General features: G+C 36.7%; 1 protein-coding gene across 5 annotated transcripts in view; it reads left to right on the top strand.

Moving 5' to 3' along the window:
* The window catches only part of KAT2B (lysine acetyltransferase 2B), a 44,644-nt gene that overhangs the window by 8,339 nt on the left and 22,832 nt on the right, over positions 1–13,473 (top strand). For all 5 annotated transcript variants that reach the window (XM_082755183.1, XM_082755182.1, XM_082755185.1 and 2 more), the window contains exons 2-7: positions 120–246; positions 4,931–5,076; positions 5,634–5,723; positions 7,438–7,619; positions 9,887–10,078; positions 12,780–12,886. In XM_082755183.1, coding sequence (XP_082611309.1) covers positions 120–246; positions 4,931–5,076; positions 5,634–5,723; positions 7,438–7,619; positions 9,887–10,078; positions 12,780–12,886 — 844 coding nt within the window. The remainder of the gene's footprint in view (positions 1–119; positions 247–4,930; positions 5,077–5,633; positions 5,724–7,437; positions 7,620–9,886; positions 10,079–12,779; positions 12,887–13,473) is intronic.

Consider the following 13,473-nt stretch of genomic DNA (forward strand, 5'->3'; position numbering starts at 1 on the left):
CCGCTTGTTAATAATACTACTTCTTATTGCCTTTGAAATATGGCAGATTCAGTAAATTGCTGTGGTTTTGTTGGTTGTTGTTCATGCTACTGATTGATATTCCTTTACTTTGGTTTCAGGCTGAGGAATCTTGTAAATGCAATGGCTGGAAGAACCCCAACCCACCTCCCACTCCCCCTCGGGCAGATCTGCAGCAGACAGTTGTCAGCCTTACTGAACCATGCCGCAGCTGCAGCCATACACTAGGTAAGATTTTAGCTTTCTCCTAGAATCCACATGCTTATACCCAGAAGTCTGCACTCTTGCAAGATGAAATACAAGATGCTATGCTAGGAATGGCGTTACAGTTGGACGTAAATGTCAGTTAACTTAGATGAAAATATGTTAGAAGTTCCCCAAAATGAATTTCAAAGGAATTGAATGAGGCACGACTTCTAATAATCTAGACATTTTATTTTGTTAAAATACAAAAGCATTTTTAAACTACTCATAATAATTTTAATACTTTATATAACATATGAATTAATATCACATTGTTTTATCTTTCAGCAGCCTTAGCTACAACATGAATGAGACTTTCTTACAATTAAATAAGCTGTAAAGTATTCTTGAACATTGTTAAAGTGGAAAATCTTTCCTACAAAAATAACCTTGCCTTCTGACACACAAAATAATACTGGAGCTGTACATCTGATATATAGCTCATGTGTATATATATATATATATATATAAAATCCAATGTTAAATATTTTTTTTCTGCAAATAGATAATTATTTTTTACACACACCTCCCGAAAAAAGGCATGAAGCACTAATTTTTATTTTAAAAATTATGCTTATCCAAACTGAAAGCCGGATAATAAAAAATGAGCTATAATAAAGTTCAGAACAAACTAAAAAAAAGCAGTTGTTTTTAAATTTTGGTTGGTGTGATGCATAACAGAGAAAATTGTAATACGAAAAAGGAAATCTAAAACCTTCACAATTAATCATTTATTTATTTTGGGGAATAATATAGTACTTTGTATGGAACACTTTTTTTTTTTTGGGGGGGGGGCAGCGGCGGCATATTTTTTTTCTGCTACCTTTTTATGTCTTCGTTACTCTGATCTATTTCTAGGCTTTCCAACATATTCCTTTCCTGATACCCCCAATCTCTGGTTTTATTTGCAGGAGAAGTTTAGCATGGTATCACAGAACTTTTGGTCTCCTTAGCCAAGTTAGTTTCGACCTTTCATCATCCTGCTTATTTGTGCCAACTTTGGTTATGCAGCCAGGGTAGCTTATGTTACCCATCCCTTTCATTCCACCTGAAGAAAGAGGCTTTTCATTTTTTTAAATTTTTTTTGAATCTTTTGAGATGTTGTGCCTGTCAGTTCCCTATTCTTCACTGGAATTTGTGGAAGCTATGTATTTTGTAGAAAAACTCAGCTCTTGCAAAGGCTGAGCTTGATTTTGGTCTTTTAAAAATCTTAAATTGCTCATTAACTAGGGAGCCAGGGAAAACTGTAAAACCAGTACCAGTGACAGGTACTTTATGAAATGAAGTATATTTTTATTTATTACTGTTTTTAGAAAAGGTAAAGTTTTTTTTTCTTTTTCTTTTTTTTTTTTTTTTTCTGCTAGCTGCAGCTAATGAGGACAATGTTTCATTTGAAATAACTGAAATGAGTTGCTGTCTGCTTCCCCAGACCACTAGTCAAAATCTGTCTTTCAATGGTGTTTTCCAAGATAATTTTCCTATTCATCTCCTCTAAATTAGCGTGTTCTTGCTGAATGCCTTTAAAACCAGACTGACCACAAGATGTGCAGGCTTCAGATTATCATCTGCCTTGCATTTTCTTTTCCTCAGGGAGCTGTTGAAATAGCAATGTATAAATTGCTCTGTTGGTTAAAGACATACCTGATCTAAGATACATTTTTTATTTATTATGTTTTGGTTGTTTTTTTTTTTTTTTTTTTTTTTTCCATTTTCTTTCTTTCAGAAGATTATCCTAGGCATTAGGATAATCTTCTATGTTTCAGGCTTTTTTTTTTTTTTTTTTTTTTTTTGAGGGGTGGGGTGAAGTGTGTGTGTGGGGGGGAGGGTATTCAGTCTTTAAACCAGTGCAGATTTTGGTGCACAATCTGTTTGACAGTAAGTGGTTTAATTTATGGTTATTTCTATCTATTTACCTACAGCATGTATTTTTTTTTGTTTTCACTGAAGCAGCTAAAATGGTTTAGATGTACATCTCTTGTTGCATTGTCCACAAGTACCAGTCCTACTTCTGACTTAGGGCTTCAAATTTGTCATGGCATCAAAATATTTTGGCTGCTGATTTGCCATTGTGCTGTTGTTCTTCACCTTGTCTGACTCACCCTGACCCTCATCTACACTTTTTGCTTTGGTGTGCCATGGTTTGCCACCAGCCACTCTGCTTCTCATTTCCCTTTATTCAGGGTTGGAACTGGCTCAGCCACTCAGCTTGGCTCATGCCTGGATTTTTAATGAATATTTCTTTTGTTTGGGCAATGTGTTGGGTCACTGATGTAGAACTGTGAACTCGTGACTGAATTGTGTGCCAGGAGACTTCACTGTCCACCAGCTTCAAGAGCAGGTGTTATGTAGTCAGATACTCTCTTCTCTTTTAAACTTAATTGGTTTCTCCCATGTAACAGTGTATTTTCCTGTTGGTAAACATTTTGTGTCTTGAGAGTAATGCACTTTTAAAACTGATTAAATAATGTGTTAGTACACTATATACACAATCAGGAACCCTTTTTTCCCAGTCTTGTCTTTATTTCCTTCTATTTACCATAATGTATTTGGATATTTCTTGGTTTGCCTGTCTTATATACATCACTTGTGTTTTTAGATAAACATTGATTTTGAGATAGACTGTAAACATATTCCTTCTTAGTCTGTTTTCTGTCAGCTTCTAATTCATACACTTGTGTATTTTCTTAATGAATTTGCACAACTAATTTAATTAACTTGTTATTTTTCACATCTTCAAATCATTGAAATCATTACATTGGCCTTGTTCTTTCTGTTTGCTTTCTTCTCATGTGCTGTAGCATCATATAGTCATGATGTTTTTTCTTTTTTTTTTGTAAGCATAATAGCAACTGAGGTACCAGTAGGGTAATGCAAATGAATGGGACTATAAAACTCTAGTCAGGAGAAACACAGAATTTGGTGTCAGTGTACTAAAGCTTTGATTTTTAAACTATTTTAAAACTATTTTTACTATTGGCCACAAGAATTTGTGAACAGGCTGTTGAACATCCAGACTGTTGGCTGGATTGATGTACAAACATTGGATGATTCTGTAGTAAATGATATACTACAGTAAATACAATCCGAAGTTCCTTTTTAAGTTTAATGTATGGGTAATAGTTCTGTAATATAATAACATTTTCAAATCCTAAGTAGTCAATAAGACTTTTGGTACTGTCCCTGAAAATAGGTGGAAATGGCTTCTTATGCTGATTTTCTTTATTCTGTTTAGTAGTTGAGCCTGAAGTTTCTTTATTCAGTTATCAATTTCTAATACAGTGCTCATCTAGGAGAGAACTTGTTTCTTTTACAAGATCAGAACAGACATCTGCGAACACCATACTATTGCATCTGGCTCAAGGACAGAAATGAAATCCCTTTATTCTACCTAGGTTGCTGAATGTTTTTCCTTGGAGAAAGCCTGTGGTGGCCACCTCACCTTTAGTTAGACTTTGTTCAGAACTTAAGACACTCTATTATAAATGTTCATTTAAGTGGAAATGAATGCTGGCATCTTTTAAATGTTCTGAGCCAAGGTGTCCTTTTTACTTGAAGCCGCACAAATTTGTTGAATTTAAATGTTTTGACAGCTGTCATAATGAACTACAACTTTGCTTGGTGGCCAATAAATATGATCGGTTTTGAGTCAAGTGTTATTTCTGCCCACTTCCTCTCTCCTTAAGGTATTGGATTTACGTTCAGAATTTCCTACCAGTCTGATAAGTAAATATTGACAAAAGTTACTAAAAGGCTAAAAAATATGCTCAACATTTCAAATGGTTTTCTTTTTCTTTTGAAAGATATCTTCTTGTCCTTTCAGAGTAAAGGATATGCATACCTTTCAGGTACATTGGCCTGGAGTCAGCTAAGATTGTTGCTTTTTGTAATGCAAATACCTTCTTTTTGGGGAATCGACTTTTTGTTTTAAATTGCCTTCTCTCTTCCTGGAGCCAGTTGTTTAAACCTGCTTTACATGATTGTCTCACTTTACACATACAAACCTCCAGCTTTTGAAAATTACAAATGTGGAACTATATTTACCTTTGGAGCTGATAAAGGAATTTTGTCACTTGAAGATTATGATGTTGAAAGGTGTCTTTTTGTACACTTCTGAACAAGTGAGCATGTACAATCTGCAAAAGCTTTGTTAATATAGTGCACACAAAACAGCTTGAATTTACTTGATATAAAGTTATGAGACTTGACCAGTAATATGCAGTTTAAAACAAACAAACAAAAAAAACTATTTATGGAGCCGATACCTTTTTATCTTCACAAAATAAGGTGCTATCTGTATCAACACCCGATTAGCTAATTTAAGGATATTTTCTCATGAAACTTTCTCAAAAGTACAGTTCTTGGACAAAAATGTATGTAATACTTCTATATTGCAACATATTAATACAGACAGACAGGACTTGTGTGGTCTGTTTTAAGTACTAACACAGACTGATTCCACACAGCTGTCTTCCCTTTGCTTGTGGGAATTGCCAGTGGGGGGCTCCGATGTGGCCTATATTTCAGTAAGCTCTGATAAGAGGTTCTGTTTAAATAAGGTTATTGCAGGATCTTTGCCTTCACAAGCAAAGCGTAGTTTGAGACATCTTGGGGAGTACTTTTGCTGTCTCTCGATAGGCTTTTCACAGGTTTGGATTTTTATTTCATTTAGCTGCTCATGTTTCTCACCTGGAGAATGTGTCTGAAGAAGAAATGAATAGGCTACTGGGGATTGTACTGGATGTGGAGTATCTGTTCACCTGTGTCCACAAAGAAGAAGATGCAGACACCAAGCAAGTTTATTTCTACTTGTTCAAAGTAAGCTGAATTTATGTAGGATTTTGTCTTTTTTTTTTTTTTTTTCACTCTCACACAAGCCAGTTTCATTGTTTAAAATGCTACTCACGCATGTATTGACTTTACCTGGTGAGAAGTTTTCTGTTTTTTTTTTTTTTGGCATGATGCATTACAGGCCAACTGTGCTAGAATCTGCAGTGCTTACAGTGTATCATGTCTTATTCCAAAAGTCATCTAGATGATTCAGGAGCTGACCCCAACTCCCATCTATAAACTGCTTCCACCTGCAATTCTAACAGTCTTCACTTACACATTGGGAAAAGGCAGCTGACATAAATGCTAACTACACATAGTTCTCTGCCTACACATAGTCAGAGAAGCTTTTTATGTGTGTTTCAAAGAAGATACGAAGCAATTCACAGTGAAGTTAAGTAGCTATAAATTTAGATGACTGAGTAAGCACATACACAGCCAGGGGATTTTCAACACTGCTTGTGCCGTTTTGTGTTCCAGTGAGTTCCATTGACATTATGTAAATATGCAAATTTATTAATTTTCTTAAATTTATGTTTTAACAGCTTTTGAGGAAGTGCATATTACAGATGGGAAAACCTGTAGTAGAAGGATCTTTGGAAAGTCCCCCATTTGAGAAACCTAGCATTGAACAGGTAAACAATCAACTTTTTATTTTATTTCTTTTGTAAACACAGAGACTTCTTCGAAACTCTGGCATTTCAGGCAGTTTACAAATGCTTCTGTGTATTACTTTAGGAGAAGGGCTGAATCTGTAGGAGACTTCTGCAGCTTCTTCTCCTTTAGCATTGGTATAATAGCTACATTATTTAACTTCTCTCATCATTCATCTTATGCTTTACTGAAACTGACAGGTTTTTTTGTGGGTTTAGAGAATGAAACTTAAAATACTACTTTTATGTGTGGCAGTTCTAATCTTTCTCTGTCTTGAGTGATGAAAAATACTGTCAAAGTTTTGAAATCCAATATTAAAATGACTTTTGTCTTCAGTAAATCAATGAAAATGTTACGATCCAATTCAGTGAGATCATAGTCTTCTCTTTCAAAGGGCACACAACAAAAAACAGCCCAAACCAAAGAATAACTGAGGCTTTTGTAATTCTTAGTGGATAAAGAACATATGACAAATTCAGATTTTGGTTTAGCAAGCTCCTCAGAATGAACTTTTGGCACAAAAGTGGGCCCATTAACTCCAGTGAGACTATGCAGAAGCTTACATACCTCACTCAATCAGGAGCTGAATGTGTTCCCACTGGTGGATGAATGGCTGCTCTATTGTTAAACAGGACATTTTAAATGTGAAGAGCATTATGTGAAGTAAGTACTTCCTTACAACTCTTGCTTTTTACAGTTTAGTAAAGTCAGAGTTCTTTATTGTTGAATTTCTTGGAAGACTTCACCTTAGGTTCTCCTTTAGTTTGAATATAAACAAGAATAAGCATATGTAAGATGCATACACTACTAGACCTTTAAGTAAGCTACTAAAAAGGTTTTGTACAATGTATTTTTTTCGCATTCTTCGTACTATTCAATTTGCTTAAGAAGGTAAAGCACAGTAACTCTTTTTCCAGCTTATTTTGAAAGAACTTTCCCTTAAAATAGACCAATAATTTCACCTTTTTGTTCCTAGCAGTGCAGCTCAATCACACGATTTGTTCCTAGCAGTTCAGCTCAATCACACAATTATTTGCTAAACAACAGTATTATAATTGATTTTTAGTATATATGTATTGCAGCAGTTATAGTCACACATTTTGACTATTCTCAATATATTTTTTAAAAAGTAGACAGGTATACAAAGTGCACTGAAGTGACATACATGTGAAATGCTGACATTTCTTGAAGAAATAATATGCCATGTAGACAAAAACTTGAATAGGAGTCCTCAAGCCCAATTTTACTATTTTAGGTGATGAAGAAATACATACTTTTTTATAGAGGAAATACATAAATCATGCAATATGGTTATCAGCAAAATTGTGCATGTATTAAGAAATAGAAGAAAGCTCTCTTGATCTTTCTCTGTTCCCTGACTTTTTTTTTTTTTTTTTTAACTTTGAAAAACAAAGAAAAAATAAATTTCCTTGTCTCCTTCTAAGTCAACAAGTCAGCTGCTGTAGAGCAATAGAATAAAAACACTTGGATGTACCTGATTCTTTGCACAGGAGAATCAGTTTGTGACATGTGACTTGCAAGGAGTTCACGGTCTCTGGTATTTGTTTTCTTTCCTGTATCTTTTCTCTTGTCCATGGTTAACAAACTTGAAGTGATAAGTGTTCCAGGACAATTCTACAAAAAACAAACAAACAAAAAAGGGTAAATAATTAAACATTCTTCTCCTGTTTCAAGGGTGTGAATAATTTTGTGCAGTACAAATTTAGCCACTTACCTTCAAAGGAAAGGCAGACAATAGTGGAACTGGCTAAAATGTTTCTGAACCGCATTAACTACTGGCACCTGGAGACGCCTTCTCAGCGGAGACTACGATCACCCAATGATGATATTGCAGGATATAAAGTGAATTACACCAGGTAATTGTGCTTTTGTTTGTTTAATGACTTGCTTACAAAAACATCATGTACACACAGCATATGTACATCGTAGGTGCACCATTCCTGCAGTCTAAGCTTATTGAAAACATGATGACTTTAGAGAAATCATATCAGAGTTGCATACACATCATTGTGTTTAGAAAGGAGTGCTTTATCAGCCAAGAACAGGGATTAGTGACCTCTGAGCAGATATATCTAACAACCCTTTTACAACTCTTGTATTTGCAAATTTGCTCTCAGTCTGATTAAGATAAGAGCCTTCTATAAGTTCCTTATTTTGTGTACTAAAAATTCAGGCAAATTGTTATTCAGCTTTTTTTTTTTTTTTTTTTTCCCTGAAAAACCTCAGCTCCATAAAAGAGAAGAGTAAAAACCCATGTAAGTTCAGACTGTGGCTGGTAATGCTGCTCCGTGTCTTACTGTGATGCTTTCACATGACAAGTCCTGAGATCGTGTGAGGCAGGGCACTGATCCATATGCTGTCCCTCTGCCAGTTCACACCTCTTCCACAAAAATGGAAGGGTTTTAATTGTTTACTAGCAGGTGTTATGTCACAACTGGTAGACCCTAACCTGACATAAAGCCTGTCCATAAAGAGTTATCTCGTCAAGATTTGTCCATGCACTGCAACATGAAGTTGCCTTCCATTTAGTAGCACAGCATCCTGGTTGGTTTGACTGAGACATTATTTTGCCCAGATCGCACCTGTGCCACTGGGAGACTTGGCAATTTACAGACTTGTCTCCTTGAATGACTACCTAAAGTCATAAAGCAGAGAAGCTGATGATCCATGGGGCTCTTCATTTGGCACATCTTCACCCTCAGTTTGTGTCTGATAAAGATGTAGTAACCATGGTTGGCTGGAGTCAACATTTTCAGGAATCAATATCTAGCATTGGCTCTGGTTGGTGACTTGTGTTGTTAATCATTTTGTTAACTGCAGTTTCTCAACCCTTCCTGTCCACAGTCCCTAAGGCTTTCTCAGACCAAAAGTGATGCCTCTTTCCATCTAGTTCCAACTTCTCAGATTAAGCTTCTTCCTTCCTCTCGGCTCACTCCCTGCCCTGTCACTAGAGACAGTGCTATGGGTGCTGAGCAAGTAGAACCTGTACACCAAAGGCACACAGTGTGAATTCCTGCACTGAATTGAAACCTGGATGATTTTAGTGTACCTTTATAAGTTTTACACGTCCTTGTGCTTTGAGAAGAGTGCTTTATCAGCCATGGGCATAGAGCAGAGGCATGTGGACAACTCTATCTAACAACGCTTTTGCATCTCTTATGTTTGCAAACTTATTCTCAGTCTGACTAAGATATGAGATCTTGGCAGAGGGTTTTGCAAGAAGCTGTACTTTAGAGAATGAGACAAGCAGTGTAGAAGCCAGCGCCATGTATTTATGTCCATATATCCAGTTCTTGACTTTTCTGTTTTTGTTGTTGGAGTTTTCATAATGGTTGTGGTCTGATTCTCTTAAAGGTACAGATACAACTGGCTCTGCTCACTTACACGCGGATACTGAAACCTTAATCATAAAATTAAAATTATAAAAGCATGACCTACATAGTGGATGTGCTCCTGAATTACCTTTTCAGTACCATAATCCCTTTTTCCAAGAACAGTAACATGACAAGCTATATTTTAGTACGTACTTCTTAATACAAAACTCTTTATGGAGAGAGTTACTGGTAAATGAGAGCATTGAGTCAGGGGTAGTGCAAAGAAGCCAGCTGGTGGGAGACCAGGATGCAAGTGCAGTTGTTTTGGGGTGGAACTGGTTAGAAATGTCACTTCTTTTGTGTATATGTAGGGAAATGTAGAAGTTTAAAGAAGGGAAAATGGGACAGGGTAGCGGTGAAATCTTTGGACTCACAGGCAAGAGATGCAAGAGGTTTCATTAATGACTCATGGAGAGAATCCCTGACATCAACACAAATTTTATGTGATATATGGGTATTGTCTGGCACAAGCACTTTGTGGAAACTGGGGCACAGACAAAAAGAATATATGGAGACTTAAAAGGACTTGCTTGCCATTTTTCTTAAATAAAAAAGGAAAAAAAGAAAAAAGAGAAAGAAAAGGCAATATAAATGCCACTTAACTCTGTCCAGACTTGATTTGGAACTGATTGATACTTTCATATAGCTCTCAGATGCATTATAAATGATGTAGGTAGTGCTTTTATTGCATTAAGTTATTAATTCATATGTTAGATGGTGGTAATTATCTGTCTTTTTCCCCCTCACAGGTGGCTTTGTTATTGCAATGTCCCTCAGTTCTGTGACAGTCTACCTCGGTATGAAACCACACAGGTTTTCGGTAGGACGTTGCTTCGCTCTGTTTTTACTGTAATGAGACGGCAGCTGCTGGAGCAGGCCAGGCAAGAAAAAGACAAGCTTCCTCAAGAAAAACGAACACTAATCCTCACCCATTTCCCAAAGTAAGGGGTCATAATTTAACTGTGTTCAAGGCTAACTGCTAGCATGCAACTTTGACAAGGAAATGGAAAAGTGTGAATAGGTTTCTTATCTGCAGCTTAAAATCATTCATTCTTTTATTCAGTAGCAAATAGATACTGCAGCTTTTTTTCTGCCATAGCTCAAACTAGTGTATTTTATTTACACAACAATTTGCTTTAGTTTGTTCTAGGGCTTTTCTTTTTAAGTAGGATTATTCATCTAGCCAGGGGACTGAAATGTATTAGAATTTAGTATTGGTCACTTACCTTATTTTCTGTAGACCTTGGAAACAACATAGGTCAAGCTCTCCAAAAACACATGCTTGCCTCTGCTTTTGTGATGGAGCAGAAAAAAAATGGGGTGTGGCACTGGAGTTTATTTACAGTTAAGCATTTCGGTTTAATGCAAGATAGTAGCAGGGAAGAAAGTAGTCACCCCACCTTCAGAAGAGATGAAAAGATAAATGATGAAATATTAAAAAAAAAAAAAAAAAAAGCAGATGTTAGTCAATGTGAAGCTGCATCAGTGAATCTTAAACTCATAAATTTAATATTGATCACTTGATCACTTGTTCCTGTACTGGAGTATTGATGATAATCTCTTATAATTAAACAACAATTGGATTTAGGTGTATGTGGGAGAATGAGTTTTCCTGAAGCACGCTCAACTTTGCTAGTCCTTTTTTGGTCCGTTTCAAATGAGCTTTTTAGTCCATTTGAGAAGTTTTACTGGTGGTTAAGGGTGGTGGTTTCTGGATCATTCATTGTATGCTTCCTGATAAAATAATGTATCACTTTAAAATCATCCTTATTCTACCAAGGTTGGCTTGGATCTGCATCCCATATTTGAAAATCCTGTCCTTCCTTTTACAAGAAAGAAGCTGAATATACCAGCAGGCTGGTGACACTGATGGTGTGCAGGCTACTGTCTGGGGCTTAAGAAGTTTAGTGCTCAGGGGAATGAAAAACAACATGAGCTTTCCAAACCTGGGTAGATCCATTTTTTTTTTTGGCACCTACTATTTTTAGTAGTGCCTTTTACTGCTCTGAAGAGTGTAAATTGTCTCTGGGTTAGACTGTTACAGGAGTGCTTGGGTACATTTGAGAATAAGCTCATGATCTGGCCCTGAAATAGGTGTAAAAAGGATTTAACACCACATTGGTACAAGGAGAAGATATATGGAGAAGAATGCTGTGCTTACAGCCCTACATTTCCACTGCCTTCTGCAGCCTAGGAAAGTAATTTGGACAGCATTATTATTCACTTTATTTCCTCTTAATATTCAGCTCTGAAAAAGAAGGAAGAAAAACACTGTTTACTGATGGCCTGTGTGAAACACAAATAGTGTTTTAAATTTTTTACAGGCTGTACTTATCTCAAGCATTTGTCTCTCCGATGGCTGATGTTATGCAGCATGAAGCACCTCCAAAGTGTCTTCCTTGCTTGCCGGAAAGTTGAGCAGCTGGGGTTCAAAATAAATATTTTTAGGAACTTGTGTTATGACACAGCTGTAAGTGTGCAGGTGACCAGCAGCCAATAAATAAGAATGAGAAATGTTAACTGAGGAGGCTTTCCAGGACTGCAGTTTTCTGAGTCCCTTTGGCACAATGCTGATGTGAGCACACGCAGGCTGTGTCTGTATGAGCCTAGGAAACAGTCAACACAGGGGCTGAGTGCAGAGTTGCTATGCTCCTTGTAAATGCAACCTTTGCTGAAGTGTAATTTGTGCTTCTGCTCTGTCACGGATGGTCAAGTAGCTTTTTAGCCGTTATCAGCTGTATAGATAGCAGCTAGCACCATATATTGCTGTGCTTAGATATAAATGTGCTACATATAAGACACATCAGCAGGATTTGAAACTGAAAATCCTCACTCTGTTCAAGAAAGTCTTACTCAGCAGTCCTGTTGCTTTCAGCTGGACAGTTTCTTTATATGCAGAGAGTAAAAAAGTGTCAGGTAAACTTCTGGTCTGAAAACCATTTTGTGCAAGATAGGATAAGTGGCTATCTTGCTTCAGAAAGGGAATTGATGTATCAGCTACGTGAAGGCAGGATTGCTGGGTACTCTGCTCTGTGGAATTTTTTCTCTTGCAGTAGTACTGAGAGAGGTTTGAAGTTGCATCATTTCTATAAGCATACTGAAGTAAGATCAAAAATACTGTTATGAAAGCACAAACGTGCAATTAAATGTTTCAGTAACACACTTAGAGAAATGGAAATGTCTTCCTAAAAGCATTGTTAGTAATTAACACTGGGATTTTTATAAATCTGTATGAGGCAGGAGGTAAGTGCTTCTGCGAAACACCAGTTTATCAAGCTAGGCATAGTTTGTCATCACTGTATAACATCAGTATCTTAGAATCTATCTACTTATTTTTTTATTAGTGCTTAATTTTGTTCTGGAAAAATAGTTTCCTCCTGTTTCATTCTGCATTTTCAAATTATATGCATATTATTTATAATTAAACATAAATTTTCATAGGTAAAATCTCTCTAATGGATTAAGATACTTAATGTCTGTTATGGTTTGTGACTGTGTGTGTGGTTTAAAGGAGTTGGCCAATATTTTCTTACAGAATCATTAAATACTTTTAATTTTAAAAAGTTGCAAATGCTTATTCTGAAAAGTAACGTGTTTTGAATGCTCCTATTAACTTAATATTTTGTCTGTTTTTGTGCCTAGGTTTCTGTCAATGCTGGAAGAAGAAGTATATAGCCCAAATTCGCCTATTTGGGATCAGGATTTCATTGTGTCTACTTCCAGAACTGGCCAACTGGGAATCCAGACAGGTAAGATGCATTTAGTGATGGGATTAGGCAGCACCTGGTATAAAGTACAATATACTCGTGCAAGCGATGAATTCTAAAGAGTCATAATTAGATATGCAGTTTTATCAATAGCAGGCTATACCAAAATCAGTCTGCCTTGAGTAAGCACAGGTGTTTGACACTCTCGTGCTTCTTCATATAAATATCCCATCCTGATGATGGAATCTGGCTAGTCCAAGGTGCCTGTGGAGCAGACTGGCTGCTGAGGCATTATCTCCTGGGTATGCAAGTGGCAGAAGTGCTCTCATGATGAGTGAGTATGAATGGTCTGTGGGTAAATGGCTGCAGGACAGCTGTCCGCTTGCATGAGGACCCTGCACCAGTCCTCTGGCTCCTTAGCAATATCTTACCTACTGCATCAGATGTCCCATTGCCTTTGCACATATACCCATGATTTTCAGGGTTTTGTATAGCTTTTCCTTGCTTTGTTTCCTTTTAATGTGGCCAATCAGCTGTTCTGCAGCTTTATGCACTTATTTTCTGTTAGGGTGCCTCAGAGGTCCCTTAAAATTGCAGGAAGACATTGACAGTTTTCTTTCCCTTTCCAT

Source organism: Aythya marila (genome assembly GCF_965140915.1).
Source record: "Aythya marila genome assembly, chromosome: 2".
Classification (NCBI taxonomy): domain Eukaryota; kingdom Metazoa; phylum Chordata; class Aves; order Anseriformes; family Anatidae; genus Aythya; species Aythya marila.